The 19,337-nt window shown below is 32.9% G+C and overlaps 1 protein-coding gene across 3 annotated transcripts; it reads right to left on the reverse strand.

Annotated features, from left to right (window-relative positions):
• Positions 1-817: 817 nt before the first annotated feature.
• LOC131945256 (vacuolar protein sorting-associated protein 54) lies at positions 818-18,332 on the reverse strand. Of its 3 annotated transcripts, none has more exons than XM_059306320.1 (26): positions 18,296-18,332; positions 16,808-17,149; positions 16,033-16,328; positions 15,150-15,243; positions 13,463-13,494; positions 13,133-13,267; positions 12,802-12,944; positions 12,598-12,697; positions 12,273-12,415; positions 11,845-11,971; positions 11,421-11,528; positions 11,200-11,258; positions 10,694-10,790; positions 10,473-10,591; positions 10,033-10,165; positions 9,738-9,919; positions 9,529-9,611; positions 9,246-9,281; positions 8,978-9,032; positions 8,224-8,329; positions 7,745-7,832; positions 7,503-7,624; positions 7,300-7,380; positions 6,977-7,084; positions 6,698-6,792; positions 818-3,343 (listed from the first exon to the last, which is right to left on the reverse strand). In XM_059306320.1, exons 2-26 carry the CDS (start codon positions 17,055-17,057, stop codon positions 3,241-3,243), a joined length of 2,895 nt encoding a protein of 964 aa, XP_059162303.1. In that variant the 5' UTR covers positions 17,058-17,149; positions 18,296-18,332; the 3' UTR covers positions 818-3,240. The 3 variants fall into 3 exon arrangements, 2 of the variants coding, with proteins under 2 accessions (XP_059162303.1, XP_059162302.1); XM_059306319.1 differs by having other exon boundaries at positions 17,809-18,321; XR_009387125.1 differs by lacking the exon at positions 818-3,343 and having other exon boundaries at positions 6,702-6,792; positions 7,300-7,328; positions 17,809-18,321.
• Positions 18,333-19,337: the final 1,005 nt, after the last annotated feature.

Raw genomic sequence — 19,337 nt, forward strand, 5'->3', positions numbered from 1 at the left:
CAACATATATTATTAATCAAACTCAAATAAAAGTTATACCATAGCATTAATCCTAATCATAGTATCCATTACTGTTATACAATGGTTCACACATCATAACACTCCTCTTTTAGGTAGAGTCTATTAGTTTCATACCAATATTAGAGTCTATTAGTTTCATACCAATATTAAAAATTTCTTTTATGACAGGTATACAGGACAAACCATCTTTAACATAAATAGGGGTGACAGAAAAGACCAATTCATTTTGATGAAGAAATAACAGGACTTATAGTGGCGTAGCTAGGGGAGGGTGGGTGGGGCGGCCGCCTCGGACGCCGAACCCAAAGGGGCGCCAAACGGGGTAGAAAAATTAATTAAAAAGCGGTCATTTAAATTAAGGGGCATTAAAAAATACAATCCTTTCTGATGAGAGGCTGTTCTCAGGTTTAGTCCCCATTTATTATTTTCTATTGTACTCTGGCAGAATGTTGTCCACTTAGCATACTGTTCCCAGAAATTACCAGTGATGTGCTTTCAGAAGACAAATACAAATGAATAAGTTAAAGCATTGGGTCTGGATTTTTTGTAGCATTTTTTCCCCTGCCTTATGTAGAACAATCTTTTTGTGCATGAATCTCCATTGGAGTTGAATCACTTCACCCCTTCCCCTCAGTTTATGTAATCAACTTTTAAGTCAAGTGATAGGTAAATTTGAGATGATAAAGCAAGCAGATCTGAACAAACTGGAAAACTACATGTCAGGTTGTCTAAAGAAACTGCATGCTTTGTCTGTTTGTTGTATTTTGAGAAAAAAAAAGCAAATGACATAGTAAAATGTGTTTAATACATGTAAATATGTCATTGTTGTGTAAATGACGCACAGATGCATATATATACAGATACTAGTATTTTAAAGTAATAAAAATATTGAAACTCATCTTTTGTGTAATCTTTGGGTTGATGAACTTCAATACATGTGCAAATTATGTGGACCCACAAAATTTAAAAAAAAAAGGAAAATAAAATACTGATTCTAGTCAAATGAGAATCAGGCCAATTTTCTACTGTAGTGACATATAACAATCATTAAACTTAGAATACATCTTTTGAAAATCGTCCCCACATTTTATTTCTTTATTTCATTTCTCAATAATAAAAATAAAAATCTTTCAAATTTGACATTTATTCAAAACATGCCATTGTCCAATGAACCTAGCATGTGAGGAAAATATTAAAATAATATATCAAAGCAAATGTTCTTCAAACAATCCATCAATACATATAACCTGGGATGAAAATAAAACTTCTAAATAAATACTTTTAAAGAATTGCACTGTATAGATAGGAATGTTGTATTTATTTTTAAATCATTGAAGAGCAGTTTTTTAAAACATAAAAATAATTGTTACATCATTTTTTATAGTTATACCATAAAATAAACTTCAATCAACATTTCATTAACTTAAAATAGCTATCCTACACTTTTTACACACTGTCATTTTTGAGCAATTTTTCCAAAACTAAATAAGTTTCATCTTTTTGTTCTTACTAAGTATTAATGAATTAGTTTCAAATGATAAAAATGGAGATTCTAATAGAATTCAAAAGTAATCACTTTTTTTTAAGGCTTAAGTTTTGTAAAACTGCTCATCAATTTCTAATCAAGTGCTTAAAATGCTGGTTTGTAGCATATTTACCTAAACCATATCAACCTGCCCAGAGTAGAGTATAAAACATTGTAGCGGTGTATAAGTTAAAAGATAAGTATTTACAGCAGTAAGAAACTCATGTACAATGTGTTCTCGTGGTTAGGAGGACTAGAAGGTAACCAACACTAGAGTGTAAGCCTGGAGAAAACTGGGAGTTGCTGATAGATATAATGATTGTAAAAATGGCCATCAGAATTTCTAGCTTCATTGATGTCTTAAGAAGTTGGTTGGTAATACCTGAAAGATGAATGAGCACCTGGCATAAATCTAAGATGATCTGAGAAATGCTTTCATGCTGGACACTTGTTTTAAAGGACATAATACTGGCAGCTACCAAACCTGAGTAACAGTCCTAACGAGATTTTAATTTGTCAAATAAATATTGCTAGAGCACACATCTGTTTAAATTTCACTATCAAATGAAGGGGAGTGTATTCAGTAGTGTTCAGTTACATATTGGAATCATATTGTAACTTGGATTGTCTACTTAAGTTGAATGAAGGAAAGTAATAAAGTATGTTTTACTGGCTCAAAGACATAGGGTTGAATGGAAACTATTTTATAAACATAACCTTTAACTCCTTCTTATCATAATCTATATTTTCTTCAAATGAGATGGAGAAAAAAATGATTGGGAAAAAAAAATCACAAATAATAAAATTTAAAAAAATTGTGTATACAGCCTGCAAATAACACAAGTTTTAAAGATATTTTAATAGAAGCAGATTGGAGCAATTTACAAGGTAAAATATTCATTTTGTTAATGTCATATGGTCAGTTTAAACTTAGAATCTATTTTTCAAATAAACTGTAGCGTATATAAATTAAATTGTTCCACTGCAGTAAAAATAAAAGCACTTTAAAACTATATTTTCAAATGCTTCCTATACTGTATAGAACAGAAGGGTTTTTATTAAATCAAAGATTATCATTACAGATTCTGACAACCTTTCTCTGATCTCTTCAGTCAACATTATCTTTCATATCACAGTAATATAAAAACATGAAATTACAAACTTTAGAAGTTACAGAAACTAAGCAACAAAAATAAAGTATTTCATTCAAATGCACTCTCTGAATTTTATGTGATACATCTTTGTAAAAAAAATTGCTTCTAATAACTTAAAATTATTCACAATTTTGTATACCACCTAATCAATATTATTGCACAGATACAAAACTTGAATAATCATTTATCTTTCCCAAATGGAACAGTGTAACAAACTTTCTAGTCAAACTTTCCCTTAAGTCAAATACACCTACATTCAGGTTCAGGACATGTTAACACAGTCACAGCTAACACATCCCCCATTACAATGGGAATAGTATACACAGACTGACACTTTAAATAAACACTGACTTGTGTTTTAATTAAACTTTAAACACTGCCATTTGTTTTGGACACTTACACTTTAACAATGATAGTTGTGGTTTGTACAGTATGTAAACACAGGGAGCAGCTTCTATCCAATGAAAAAACGAGTCATCACATTGTTATGTATGGCAACAGCTATCCAACAAAAGAGAAGATGTGGTGCTGTGAGGTCTGTCACCTGACGTCCCACACAGCATTTGTATTGCTGACTAAATTCTCCAGACCTTTCAGGGTGTTGAAGCTTCCTGAGTAGAAGATCAGGTCTGATATCACAAGCCTGGGGGAGATACAAGATCACATTTTAAAATAACTTTTAGAGTTGTTAAAAAGTTTACAAAGTCTTGAAATTTCTCCAATTTTATAATCAATATGTGAATATATTTAAAAGAGTGAGAGCAGGTGTACATTAACAGAAACAGGTTTTATCTAAGTAATAACGAGAAAGAAAGTTCGAGTCAAGGTAAAGTTCCTCACACAAGACAACTCTTTACATAAAAAGGGGAGATAATTGTAGGCAATGTTGTTGCAGAATAAAGTATTATAATGGCAGTAATTCATATAAAGTAAATTGTTAAGAAATATTAGGGTTAGAATGTGTAATTTTACTCTGTATTAGTTTACTTTTGTAAATAGGAACATTTCATTATATTGAAAACACTTGTTAATAAACAGACATACTTAGCTCCACTGACTTTAAGTGTTTGCAATATTGTAGCTAGTTGCACAAGCAAATAAAACATGACGTCACAGGCTCTAAACCTTTTGCATTGCTATGATAACCGTTTAAAAAACGATAGAGCTCGATTATGAATCCAGTTATATATGCCCTCTTTATAAATAGCGGTTATTGACCGTTACTGCCGTATAATTTTCATTTCAACTTTTTGTTTTTGTGAATCTCATAACGAGTTTAAAACATGATGTTTCAAAAAAAAATTTTAAAATAGTAGAACTTTCTAATTAGCATATTTATTTTAGATTTATTAGTTTAGCAGACTATGAAAAATGTCTCACAAACTAGGTCCTATATTAGCGGTATCAGTACCGCATATTCAGGTTTCTTTGTTTTAAAGAAATTAGGTTACCAAATTTAACACATATTTTTTTGTCATAGAATTTTAATTATTTAGAATTGAAAATGTAAAATTAAACTACTAAAAGAGTAGATTCAAACATAATAAATGAACCTTTTTAAAATTAAATCTAAAAATCGAGGAAAGCGGTATCGTTATTGTTTTGTCGTAATATTTGAATTTAGTGGGACTATTGGTATATTTTTAATGTTATTTTCACCAATCTTTTTACTTTCTCCTGTACACGTTCACAAGCTGTAAAACCAAAAAAAAAAAAAAATATGCCTCATAGGCATAGGTATTAGCGATATCGTCTACTACCTAACTACGCTTTTGTATTTCGTGATATTTGTTTTATAGGCCTATTTAAAATGTAAAATAAAAACATATTTAAGCTGTCTTAAACATTATAAACCAAAGGTGGACATTATTAATTAAACCGTTGTTGATTAAATTTACCAAGTATACTATGCAGGATCCAAATTTTATTAATTTAAGAAGTACTAGTTTAAAATCCAACATTTTATGAGTGTGTTTATTCTGTTGTAACAAGCTGAATGCGTACACTGATAGTCTTCATTTAATTCATTTACTATTAGTTTATCTTGCTAAAGAATAAAACATACACTTGTAAACAAAGGCCTATTTTTATTTGCTTGTCACACTCAGATAACGATTGTATCAGGGGGGGGGGGGAGGCTTTCTGAATATAAGACATTTGAGCAAGGATATTGCTGTTTGGTGCTAATCTGGTTTTGCTCTTGTTGAGTTTGTGAGTTTGATCTTTTCGAATACTACATTTAAGAATGAAGTTGAAATTATGTAAAGTTGTAAGGTCCAGGATGGCTAGCTCAAAATATTGGCTCTAGCTCCAAGTTATTTTATACATACGAGCCGACCCGCGGCCTATCCGCTATTTAGTTGTTTTATTTTCTACTTTTCAGTATTCATAATTTGTGAATTCGACAGTACCAATGCTGCCACTGAAAATATTTGCTTTAAAACACTATCAGTAGGTCGTTAAGGATGATAACCTACCCCACACCCTCCTTTCCCCGAACCCCTACCCTACACCCCCCCCCCCCCCCCCCGTGAAAGCAGCCTCCTCTTAGTTACCTCCCCTAAGTTTAAAATCGTTTCAAATTAAATTATCTGCCCCTAATAGCCGTCACTAAACCCGGCTCTACGATTACATGTAAACATTTAGCGTGAACCACAGCTCACCAGACCATGTGGGGGTGGTAGGGATATGCCTCGAGAGGAAGAGAGGGGGCTGCTAGGCGCGCTTACAGCTTGGTGATTTTTAGGATATCCAAGAAGAGAAATATATAGGCTATATAGATAGCTAACGGTTTTTTTTATTTAGTCATTTAAAGTAATCATACTATAGAATTATGTAAAGTATGCAATGTAGTCCTGGGTGCCTCTTACTTTTCTGAATGTGGTAAGGAATTGAGTCTGCCCTTCATCGTCCACAAATAAAGTCACGCTTTTTTTCACATGACCCCCCCCCCCCCCCCCTCATCCATAGCTTTGTAATATCCTTATTGTTGTCAGACGTTTTCTCCAGACCCCTTCTCCAGACCCCAAACCCCCTAACCTTATGTAAAATGATTTTACAGCTGCACGGCGTGGTCTAGCACGTTAGCTAAAACTGTCCCTCACATACAAAAAAGGGTGGCAAGATGTCATATTTAAAACTGGAGGTTAAGTCGGACACAAACCCACGTGACTTCGTAGCTGCATAAAATGCTCGATACTTGATAATGTTGCAGTTTATTTCGCGCCAGCTATGTCTGTTATCTAACGACATCCAAGTATTATCTGCAAACTGACATGCTTCAATTAGGTCAAAAACACTCATATGTGTTGCACTGTACTGGTCTGTCTATGATACAGTTTTTTTTACTCAGCTAGTTCCTGTTATTTTTACTGCTACTATGATGTTTGAGTTAAATTATTAAATCTAGCCAGTGGTCTATTTTTATTAAAATAATATATAATAGACCACTTTTAAATTTTAAAAGTTATTAATATCTTGGTAGAGAAACTCCATTCAATTATAAATGCATTAAAAAATACCAATTTGAAAATTTATAATTGTGTACCTACGCAGAGCTATTTCCCTTTTGACTATTTTCTATACTCTCAACGTGACCAATTTTTGTTTTCATTTTCCATAGGCTTAGTTATCCCCACATTTTTTACACTAAAACCGTCATATCTAGAGAGCCATTTATCTCACAAACATAAGTTTGGTATCATTTTGCAGCATTTAGTCCTCTTAATTGATCCTGTCGTTATTTTGTCATTTTAATCAATTAAAAAATGGTGTGCAACTAGCTACAATATTGAGATTTATTTTGTTTTTTCATTATAGTCCGTACAGGTATAATACAAGTGATCTTTATGGTTGTATTAACTTTTATTGTTTCTTTTGCAAAAAACTAATCTCTGAAATTTTAAATCTAATCACAAGAAGTCATCTAACAGTGTTAATCATAAAACTTGATGTGCAGCAGTATTTAACTGTTAAACAAACTTAAACTCATACATACCCACACTGGGGTCCTCCATCATTGGTGACCTTTAGCGCAGCCAAACGTTTACCAAGTAAACCGAGAAAGGAAGAATTCATCCTCTCAAACAGTTGCTGAGAATGTATTTAAAGATAATAGTCAAAGAAGTAAAATGCTTAAATCTTAGTTTAAAATAAAGTTAGTTGCTAGTTATAAAAAGATAAGTAAATAGCGCAGGAATAAAAAAATATATAACCTAATTTGCCAGAGAATTAATATTAATAAATTAATGAAATTAAACCTTAGCAAAAAGCTTACCCTGATTTGCGGAGTTGGTAAAATTCCAACTAAGGCTTCGTGTAACTTAGCTAGCTGTTTGCATATTGTCCTGAAGCACTGGGATGGCATGGGGGCTTTAACCTCATACTGGAGAACAGATTTTAATTAATGGCTTTGTCTAATAATGCTTTACTGCAGATGTGCTAAGCTTAGAAATTTACAATGCACTTATGATATTCATTTAGTAAAAATAAATAAATTAAAAAAAAATTAACTGGTTTAACTTTTTTTTTATAATTATGTCATAAGGTTTATCTCTAAAATGTACTAAAGATTGCAAGCGGACAGAAAATGAAAACTACCTTTGACAACTGAACTTCTGCCATGTTTTCTGAGATTGACAAAAGTTTTAAATTAATTTCTTCTATGTGGTCATCGTAATCCTTAAATAGAAATTAAATATTTAAATTTAATTTTTTGTGTCATCCTAGACAACAATATTGACATAATAATGAGGTTCAGAACTGAATAGTATGTAGCTTGGTGCATTATTATGAGATAATACCTTTTTGATTTTCTTAAAATTCTTGAGCATGCTTATATTTTTGGCAGGTAGAGTTTGTTCAAAATGTTCTGTAACTTGTGGAATGAAAAACACAACCAACTGAAGACAGCGAGAGGCTAGAGCTAAAGGAGGAAAAAAGTATCAAGTAAAACATAATTTTACAGTTTAAATTCTTACAAATGTTACATATCAATACAGCAATCAATTTTAACGCATATACTACGATCAATATTGTGACAGACCTAAGTTCCTTGTAGATATTGTCCTCAAACCAACTAACTGTCTGGCACCAGCTCCAATCAGCAGCTGACATGTTCTGGAGTTGAACATCTGAGGACAAGTTTCAAGTTTACAGTTTAAAACAACTTCAAAAACCTACTAGGGAACTACTACAACTAATTTTAAAATTTCTATTACATATTTCTCTATTTCTGAAATCTTTTCAAAATATGATAGTGTGCTAACTAACTAGTCCAGTAATATTATAGGTCAAGCTAACCCTAGCCAAGTATATTTAAATTGACTAAATTAATCTCAGCATAATTTACTTCACATTTAAGGTCATAAAACCCTTATTTCAGGTGTCAGACTAGCCATTGTCCAGTAGATTTGAATTGTCATAATCAAATTAACCTCAGATCAACATATTTGAATTTAATGTTTGATACAACACCTACTCTAGCACTCAAACTATTCCAGATAGATTTTGAACTTTAGTTACCTTGAGTAAATCAATGAGCCGAGTCAGCAAATCTGGAGTGGCTGTAGGAATGTCAACAACACACTGACAGTATTCTACCATCATTTTCACCAGCATCAGAACAGTTCTAATCAACAAATAAAAAACCACTTTAGTATTTTTACAACTACTGACTTTATTGCAATGGGTCTAGCAATAATGTTTATAATGCTTAACATTGTTATAAGTACATTGTCATAGCGTAGATAGATAAAATAAGACTAGACTAGTAGAGACTAATAAGGGCGGTGTAAACTTGACGGTAGACGATTTGGTTGAGAGTATTGTGCATGTGTTTAATAAAATATTTGTGTCGTGAGTGTGATGTGAGCGGGGACGCAACAATGTTTTCGATGACGTAGGACGCAGGAGTAAAGACAGTTGGGGGTTAGCCATTGTAGGAAAAGGACGTGTTTTGATATTATATAGTATTAATGTTTGATAATAAAGTTAATTCTATTTCATGATCGAAGTTGTTGATATCGTTAATTAGTGTCATCGGAAAATAAGAGTGTTCCTGTCCTCCACACATGTGTATAGTTGAAGAGTTAGTTATAGGAGTAGTGCAGTGTTTTATAGCCCCCAAGAAAAAAAAATTAAAAAGAATACTTTGCATGTGTCTACAGCAAGAAGCCAGCAGAAAAGTCATTGATATTTCTAAACTTTCAAACTAAGGTAGAGTGAAAAGAAAGAAAAAAATGGCTACACATTAAAAAGATAAGAATTGAAAACTTACCCCACTACAGCATATTGTTCACCCCCAACAAGCAGACATTCTGTTGTTTTACTGCCTGTTACAGACAAATTAATAAATTTAAAAAAAAAATTATTTGTTTTAAATGAACCTAAACTAAAAAAAAATATTAAGATCATACATTTGATAAGAATATTTATGTTAAGAAATCAGCAATTGTACAATATTAATCAAACGATGGCAAATGTAGACCCATAATCTATCATTATAAGCAAAATGCATAACCTACAATGTCCAATATTATTTTTACCTGTGCTTGATTTTTTTTCAGGAAGGGTTAGGGCACCTGAAATTGTTTAAAACCAATTTAAGAGACTTGAAAGTAAAATTAAGTTTAAATGACATTAAAAGATTTTAAAGCAACCATTAAAGTGATTTAAGTTTATTTATTTAGCTTTACAAGACTATGTAATATTTTTGGCAAAAAAAAAAATCAAATTAACATTTATTTTTAAAATCTCTTTTAAGCTGTATCAAGTCAGTACACAGCCTAACAAAAAATATTTATAAAAGGACAAGCTCACAAACTGTACCATTTTCAACCACATGGTTCACCAAATTCTGGAATTCTGCTGGTACATCAGCCTGCTTCCATCTCTCGTTGTCTAAAATCAGACTGAAAATAAAACTTATAAAATCTTACAGTTACAGAGTGAAAAATACAAATAAATACATACGAAAAAAACACATAATGAAAGTTTTGAGCTTTATTTTTGGTCTTCCATGTGCTTCACCACCTTACCTCAGTTTGTTTTTCCTCTCCTCATGGAACCTGGCAACAAACTTGTTTGCCTGGGTCTGCAGCACACCTCTCAGTGACATGCTCTTTCTTCCACACACCTGCTCCGTGTCTGTGACAAAACTTTCTATAGATCTGGACAAGCTCACAAACTCAGCCGAGGATAAACGATCCAGGAACCCATCCTGGAACACAGGTTTTCGTAACATGAGACATACATTCTGCACAAGGCAATACTTATTTTTTAAAATCTTCTTCATAGTTTAGATTAGCAGTACAACAGGTATAAAGTATTCACCTTGCTTCTAGCATTGATAACCTTGACACACCTGTCATGTGCATAGTCACAAACAGCATGCAACATTAGCTTTAGATTTGATTGGGCCTTGTCATATTCTCCATTTGAGATCATCACATCAACATCCTCACTCCTAGAAAAACAGAGATATAAAATAAAACATACACAGAGGATGATTTTTTATAGAGTTAAATAACTATGTATACAGTAATAATTCCTAAATGATTATGATTTGACATTATTAAAAATAAAAAAATTAAATGTCCACAGGTGGATCATTTATAGAGAGAAACCGAAATAATAACAGAAGTCTGATTCCAAGTAAAAGAAGTACAAAACATAACCCAAAAACCCCTGACCTGAACAACAAGAAAACAAAAACCCAACATTTTTTATCATAATGGGAACAAGTAATACTTCATGAATCAAACTCAACTTACACAGAGACATGCAGGTATTTTGTTTCATTCACTTCCTCATTGCTTTGTTTTGAAGCTGTGGAAGATTTGGTCTCTCCTGTGGCAATACCTAGGACATTTGTCACGATGCCGTAGAATGCCTACAAAAAATATATCTCGGTTAACAAAATATCATTATATACCTGCATAAAGTTGGGAACAGAAATAGCTAACAAAAGAAGAATGAAGGAAAGAAAAACCACCTGTGCTCTGTTGAGTGTAACCTTGACATTTTTAAAGATATCATGCAGCAGCTCCATCCACTGTGGGTAATTGAGAAGTCTCATCTGGTCAGCTAAGCTTGAATGAAATAATTTACTCATTAATAAAGTAAGCTTCAGCACTTACCACTGATGTGGTATGGGCTTCTACTTAATAGCAAAGTAAAAGATAAACAGGTTATAATGGTAGACAAATACTGAATGTCTACATAATTTTCCTACAATTGTAATACTTTTGTTAAAGTATTTTACTAGGTAAGTACCTCAACTTTTAATATAACATGCATAGCTAAATTTGTAATTACTGAACTGAAGAAAAAGACACTTAGCAAATTTTTAAAACTGTAGATATTGTACTTAGTTGAATTATGATCAAATAATATGCTGTTTGTGAGATAAAAAATTCAAATCACATTTAAATACAGTTTTGGTACTTAGTAAGTATTCAACAACACAAGCAGTAGAAAACAACATGTGCATATATCTACCTCCCAGCATTGTTCTCTGTATCAATGTCATCAGCCACTGCCACAGCTTCCACTACAGTCTATAACAGATCAATACAACACTCTCTAACACATATCATAACATAAACAAGGACTAAAACGTAATGTTATTTTTAATTAACTGCATGTGTTATAGCACATCTACTAACACATTACAGATTAAGAGTGTTTAACCATTATAAAAGTTACTGTCCACCACCCACCTGTTTGACAACTGCCTTCAACGCTGTAAAAGCCTCCTCTCTGTACACATCAACAAAATTGAATTTGTGCTGTCTCAACATACCCAATAATACTGATACAACTCGATCCTGATGGTTCAATGTATAAACATCAAAATTATTACCCTATTTTTTTTTTAATTTTACCACTTATAAATTAAAATATTTTGTCTTAAGAGTGTAATATAACATGTTCAATAAACATTGAAATTATTGCTTTATCATGTGTTTTTTTTTAACGTCACTACTAAAAAAAAAAAGTATTTCATATTAAGAGAGTAATGTAATATGTAGAATAAACATCAAAATTATTGCTTTATCGTGTGTTTTTTTTTTATTAAACTTCACTATTCAAGAATAAAAGCATTTTGTATTCAGAGTGTAATGTAGGTGATAGAGATTGTACCTCATCCGCTACAAGAACAAGATCCACCACCGGTCTATTCAGCTCTGTGGTTACACATTTACTAAAATCTGCCTGTAGCATCATGTCAATTAGTTTCTCCATCTCTGCCAACTGTGACCCAAGGTGCCTGTAGAAACAAAACAATCAACTAGCAAAACTAGCCATTGAAAACATAGAATACAGAATTGCTCCACCTCTGATGGGACCCAAGGTGCCTGCGGAAACAATCAACTACCAAAACTAGCCATTGAAAACATAGAATACAGAATTTCTCCACCTCTGATGGGACCCAAGGTGCCTGCATAAACAATCAACTATCAAAACTAGCCCCTGAAAACACATAATACAACAAATGAAGGTAGAGGCTTTACAGTTTGTTTCAGATTTTTAAAAAAATTCAAATTGTTTTTGTTAGCATTATAACTGACCTAAAGCTGTGAATCCCAGCCAGATCCTTGTTGAGGATATCTTGAGAGGTGGAGATGAGATCCAAGGAACCAATAAAATCATTGTTAGACAACAGTCTTTGTATAGTTGGTTGGGTTTCATGGATGGAAGCCATGATTTTTAACTGTGGGATACAAGGATATCAGCTTTTCTTTTGTGATTTTGTTTTAAGATATTTTTGTGTCGAAACAACCAACACCTAAGCTAAACTTTAACACAGGGGATACTAAATAAAATGTAAACAATACATCTTTAGACTATAATAAGATAAAAACTGTTTCTCTTAGATAATTACAGAGCACTTACTTTGTTAAATAATGCCATGTAGTTAGCTCTAGTGTGAGACAGTTTAATGACCTTCAGTGATTCTTTTGCTATTTTCTCATTTAATATATTTATACTCTCCCTGTGAGGAGTATAATATGGATTATAGAAGTGATAAAACAATGTATATTTATTCCTTTACAATGTTTTATGTGTTTGTGTAACACAAAGAACATGTATATTCACCTGAGATGTTGAATACAATTGATTGTGTGAGTTAACTTCTCCTGCAGCTCATCATGAGATGTCATGGCATGGAAAAATGCTTCAGATTTCTGTGATATTTGGCGAGCTATTCGGACTTCAACTATATCTAGGTAGTGGCTCAGCTGGAAAACAGAACTGTCTTTGTAACATCAAGAGGAATACAAAAGTTAATAATACTATACACAAATGTAATCTTGTGTTGCAGATTATAATAACATTAATAAACCTGAACAACAGTTAATGTTGAATATGAAGGAAATTCTTCATACATACTTAAAGAAATAAAACTATCATTATTGATAAGACTGACCTTTTCTTGCAGAAGTTTAGAGGACTGTTTAGGGTCAGTCTGGGTAGAATTTCTGGAATCTTCTACCAGTGTCCAAGGAAACACAGCACCAAAGACGTCAGGGTTTTCAAGGTTAAAGTGGGCAGACATAAAGATCTGAGGATACAATAGTTAAGAATAGTAAAAGATCCACATAAAAATACACTATAAAACAAAATTAGGTTATCTATGTGTAAATATATATAGATCTAGATTTAAAATTATAAATTTAAATTTAATTTAAATAAGATTAATAGAAATTACTCTTTCACTCTTTGCAAAAATACTTGAAATAAACATTAAGTTACATACCTTGATTTGATCCATTTCTGCCCTGCTTTGCTCTAAGGAAAATATAAAACACAGATCTTTGCAAACAGGTATTATGGTAACATTAAAGTAAGTAATTAAAAGAAACAAGTCAATTTTATGTAATGAATAAATTAATGATTTCTGAGGAAACAAACTGATATTATTTGGTGACAAAAATATTTATAACAAGTTAAACACAACATCTTTGGTATAGCATCATTATACACATTACATGCAAAATATAATATTTTTGGTCTCACACATGGAGTGGTAAGTTGTTTAGACTTAAACCCCAGTGGAGCACAAACAACCATATATCTCACACATGGAGTGGCAAGTTGTTTAGATTTAAACCCCAGTGTAGCACAAACAACCATATATCTCACACATGGAGTGGTGTGTTGTTTAGACTTAAACCCCAGTGGAGCACAAACAACCATATATCTCACACATGGAGTGGTGTGTTGTTTAGACTTAAACCCCAGTGGAGCACAAACAACCACATATCTCACACATGGAGTGGTGTGTTGTTTAGACTTAAACCCCAGTGGAGCACAAACAACCATATATCTCACATAGAGTGGCAAGTTGTTTAGACTTAAACCCCAGTGTAGCACAAACAACCATATATCTCACACATGGAGTAGCAAGTTGTTTAGACTTAAACCCCAGTGGAGCACAAACAACCATATATCTCACACATGGAGTAGCAAGTTGTTTAGACTTAAACCCCAGTGGAGCACAAACAACCACATATCTCACACATGGAGTGGTGTGTTGTTTAGACTTAAACCCCAGTGGAGCACAAACAACCATATATCTCACACATGGAGTAGCAAGTTGTTTAGACTTAAACCCCAGTGGAGCACAAACAACCACATATCCCACACATAGAGTAGCAAGCTGTTAGAGATAAATAATGGGTGCACCAGCTGTGTGTGTGACCTAGTTTTCTCATGCATATTTCTTGACTGCAGCAGGCAGGTTTAAACATCATGTCCGATTAGACTTTTATTGTTATTTCAAAGTCTAAGTAACAAGTGCACACCTGAAGGTGAAAACTAACATGTAATGGTAGAGATCAATGCTTGTTTATCCACTTTACGTAATATTTTTGTAATTAAAAATTATAAGATTCATTAGAATCATTTCAACAAGTATGATCTATATAATTTTAATACAAAATAAACTTTCTTCATATGGTATTGAAACTGAGGGATCAGTATTTACCAAATCTAAGAAGAAAGAAGACAACATTTGAAGAACAAAAGAGCTGCTTGAACACAACCAGTACTTTACTTATTGAATAAATAAGCTGCTTATCCTTAAAACTACATTTCTTAATCCCAAGATTATCTCTGAAAACATTCAATATCATTGTTATTGCCAAATGGCTACAGTCTTTTTCTTTAATCTCTGCTGATCAATAACCAATGCAAGGCTAATACATACTTCACTCAACGTATTTTCTGAACAATGAGTAAATATAATCAATAAAAATGAAAATTGAAGAAACCAGGCCAAAAGTCTTTAAGAAACCAACTTTTAGGTGTACATGTTATTGGTTGAGTTTTTAAATATAACTTTTAGGCATAGACTAATATTTTAAAAACAATTTTTAAGTATCATAATAAACAATAAGAAACAAGTTTAAAAAATGTAACTCTATATCTAAATGAGCTCTCACCTATTTGTTTCAAATGGTGTGATGGGAAATGTTCCTTGCCTCCCTCAGCCCCTTCAACAAGTTTCTCCTTGTTTTTGGAATGTCTTTTTAACCTCTAAATATCATCAATACGAGTCAATCAGTGATTTCAAATACAACAGTAATTATGCAATGATGACAATGTATGGTTATCCTGCTTGAGTTACTAGACTAATAATTAGCCAGATATGCCGTATGGCAGAGAATATAAAAACAGATTACTCAAGATATTTCTCAAGTTTTGGGAGATACAGACATATGGAACTACAAAATGTACTGGTTACCAATGTTCCCTCTAAGCTATGCGGTTGCGCGGCCGCGCAGTAGTTTTGAGCTGCCGCACAGTGATTTTGTAAAATACATTCTGCACACTAGCTTTTCCCCCTTAGAGGGAACATTGCTGGTTACCAGAGTTCAATCTCTCCAATTCAAAGATAATTGACATAGGTAACTGACATTGTTATAAAAAGTTATCTACAAATTGTATTTAAATCTCAATATACCTTAAAATTATATTAAAGCATCATATTAATGGAAAGAATGGCAAACAATTTAGGGGTGTAAGTAGTACATAAGTAAAACCCCAAAATGACCATAAGGCAGGCCTAATTACAGATGTGGAGACAGACCTATGGCAGTTGGGAGTTCAGACTGGATAGTAGAAGACAACAGACAGGTCTGATTGGAAGATCTTGGTGAAGCAAGGCCAAAGAGCTCCATGGGGTAGAGCCACATGGATTCATGGAAGGATAATATTTATATTTTTAAAAAGTGCTATAAAATTTGCAGGAATAGTCGGAATGGTAATTTTATTTAGTTGCCAAAAACTGATAACACTATTAAGAGATTTAAAAGATTATCTTACAACTGATGTTTTCCTCAAGTATTTCTCAAAGTGTTCAGGTCCAATTTCTGGTACATACGGAGACGGAAGAATCTCCACTTTTTCAAATGACTGACCCCATGTTTTAGTAAAAAAGTCTGTTTCTCTCTTAACCAGCCTTGGGTCATTAAGAAGGGCAGGCAGGTTAACAGTAGCATTGTGGATGGTCCACTTGTACTGATCCTGCACAATGTTGGGGTCTGTGTTGGATGGCGTGTGTGACTCGCTCGGTGGACGTTCCTGATGTCTGTTTGATGGAATTTTACTGCGAGCTCCTCCTGTGGAATATATAATTTTAAAGCATAATTTTCAATGTAACAAGAAGTCTAAAGATATGTAAAATAATTGTGGTTATGGTGAGTAGGGTTCCCTTTTTTAACCTGACAGTCCATGGGGGCAAGTGGAGTAGGGGTTCACCTTTCTCTAACCTTGACATATGAAGGGATAGTGTGGTCAGCACTCACTATGCCCAGCTGTTTTTACTTTCCATAACATGACCATTAGAGCTGGGTGCATTAAGGAACATTCTACTGTTATTTCTTAATATATATTGCAGTGTGTGGTTGTGTTATGTGTATGTGTGATAACAAATACATGAATAAGACTAGATTTTATGGACATTTCAATAAATGAAATAGTTATTTATAAAAAGTATTCTTAAACCTGATAACAACATAACACTACTTCACACACAAAAGTGTCAACAAATAAAACTAACAACATGTAAACAAGAAATAATAATAGTAACTATACTAACCATAATCACTGCTTATATGGTCCTTTATAACGTGATCATCGTAATCTCTATCACTAACTCCTTCAAGAGGTAATGAAGGACAGACACCATTCATGCCGTATCTGCACACATACGAGCCACCTTCTTTTGAGCAATGGAAGTCTCGCAAATGCTGGCTGAAATCTCTCGGTGACTTAAAAGCCACAACATCACGACAAAGAAGACATTTTTTCCAGGGTAGATTAACATTTCCTGTTTGGGTCACAGACATTTCAAATCAAGTCTGCTCCCATCAATTGGTTAATTTTGAAAAGGTTATGTATTTCTGTCATTATCTGATCAAATCTTGTTGAGGATTCATTTCTATGAAATATATAGAGAAAAAAAAAAGAGTTCAAATATCAACTACTATAATACTATAAGTAGTACTAATATTACTTCACGCATCTTTTAGGGGTAAGAATACCTAAAAAGCTTTGAAGATGTTTCAGCAAAACCCACAAACTAAATTATTGTGTTAATTATTAGAGAGCATAAAAGCCAGGAAAAATCCCTTATTAACACCTCTCATGTATTGTCAAGCCAGTATTTTTAGAAATAATTAATTAGATTATTTAGTTCTGTAGTGAAGTATCAGAGAAAAAAGAGGTGAATAAATTGTGACTTAACTAACAGACAAACAATGCAAGCAAAAATGAAAACCTTTTTAAATATTGTTAGGGGGTAATTTTTCTTTTAGAGTCTACTGACTACTCTAGTCGTATTCCGGTATAGCCAGGTATCTTCTAGCTCTAGGCCAATCTATGTGTAAAGTTGTAACAGTGTTGGTTGTACGTAATCTAGTAAAATAGTACAATAGTTTATAGTAGATATCTGGTATGTTGTTTCATTTGTGCCAGAAAATTGCCCATCTAGTTTACAGTTTATTAGGTTACGCTATAGTGACTATAATAGTCAAATAGTGCGGTTAGCTATTATAGTGCGGCTATCGCCCCCATAGTAGACTTTTTAAGTTTACTCACATCACATTCACTGACTTGTCATGGGAGTCTTCACTCTTCAGGCTACTACTACTACTGTACTACTAGTCAACCAAAAGAACTCACTGTATGTTGCTTCACAGACAACAAACAATTGAACTAATTATTTTATTAATTAAACACATCCGAGAAGATTTAGTATTGGCGTTTATGTGATATTTAAGAGGTTAGATATAGCTTTCTTAGATAAGACTAGTCTAGAAAAAGAATATGAAGTTCACAGTTTACGAAACACAGCAGTCAGCAGAGTGACCCAAATCTGATTTAATCACCAAATCATTGATTGTGCAGTTTCAACATTTTAAATTAAAATAGACTTAGACTAGCTAGTAGAAGCAATAGCTAGATATTTGTGTGAATGCTGTATGCCTAGATCTATTTAAAAAGTTAAAATTATTTCGAATAATTATTTCGCTCCATCGGATTTGCTATTTCATTAGAATGACTATTTAAGTAGACATCTATTTACTTTTCAATAGTCAAACGCCATATTGGCACTCGTGATTACATTTCCGGTCTAACGTGGCTAGGTACCGGTGTAAGGAAACTGAAAAGATCCTAACAATAAATAAACTTAACTTACTGATTTAATTCTAGACCATATAATATATATTAAGCCTTTACCTGAAATTATGTTTACATATGAATGTAAATTCATTCTAGGCTAAATAACACTTCATTTTTTAAATGCATAACTATTCTAAATATTGACAATGAAAATTTAAGGGCAATAACCAACTATTTCGGTCACTATTTTATTTGTTATTGGCCTTGAATAGAAAAATTCACCTGTAATACTGTAACACACAATCCTGAATGTATGAGTATTAATTATGATCCTTTGAACGTATAGGCTAGTAGAGCATTCGTTTCTCGTTGCCCCAAACAATCGACTACTTTTTTTCTGATTTAAGTTCTTTCAATTTATTTTAATTATTTTTTCCACGCCTCAGCTATGAGCAGAGTTTCTTCCAGGCATCCCCCCGAACGAAATGAAATTTATATACTTTATATAGAAAATATATACTTTTAACAGTGTCCGCCCCCCCCCCCCCCCCCGAAGAAAGTCTACCGCCCCCCCCTCCCCGAAAATTTCAAGTGCCCCCCCCCCCCCCCCGGAGAAAAAAGTCTGGAAGAAACCCTGGCTATGAGAGTGTTGCCGTTGATGTACATAACTTTAAAACGAACGTTATATATATGAACTAAATAAAATGCGTTTATCATTTAGAAAATATATCCACATCTATATAAGTAGGAAAGACTGCTGTAAAAGGCCTATTTAGCGCTCTGAAATAATTTGCACAATAAAAAAAAATCCGATCTCTTTGGAAACATGTTCCACTGTTTTTGATCTAAATTCTAGATCTAAATGGAAAATAGATTCGTGTTTGGAATTACGTTGAAAAGTGTTTATTTTTATTTAACTTTTTTCTTCCGAAAAACACAGTTAATCGACAGCTGCTTTCTAAACTTCAAAAAGTGACGCAAAGAACCTTTTCTTTTGTTTTTTG

This window comes from Physella acuta, unplaced genomic scaffold, assembly GCF_028476545.2.
Source record: "Physella acuta isolate Inbredline_101_S28 unplaced genomic scaffold, ASM2847654v3 ptg000533l, whole genome shotgun sequence".
Lineage (NCBI taxonomy): Eukaryota > Metazoa > Mollusca > Gastropoda > Physidae > Physella > Physella acuta.

Coding starts and splice junctions, on each gene's coding strand:
- LOC131945256 (XM_059306320.1), bottom strand. CDS start 17,057: ATGTCTGTGACCCAAACAGGAAATGTTAATCTACCCTGGAAAAAATGT. Junction 10,166..10,472: donor AAATACCTGCATGTCTCTGT/GTAAGTTGAGTT, acceptor CTGTTTTTCTAG/GAGTGAGGATGTTGATGTGA. Junction 6,793..6,976: donor TACCAACTCCGCAAATCAGG/GTAAGCTTTTTG, acceptor ATACATTCTCAG/CAACTGTTTGAGAGGATGAA.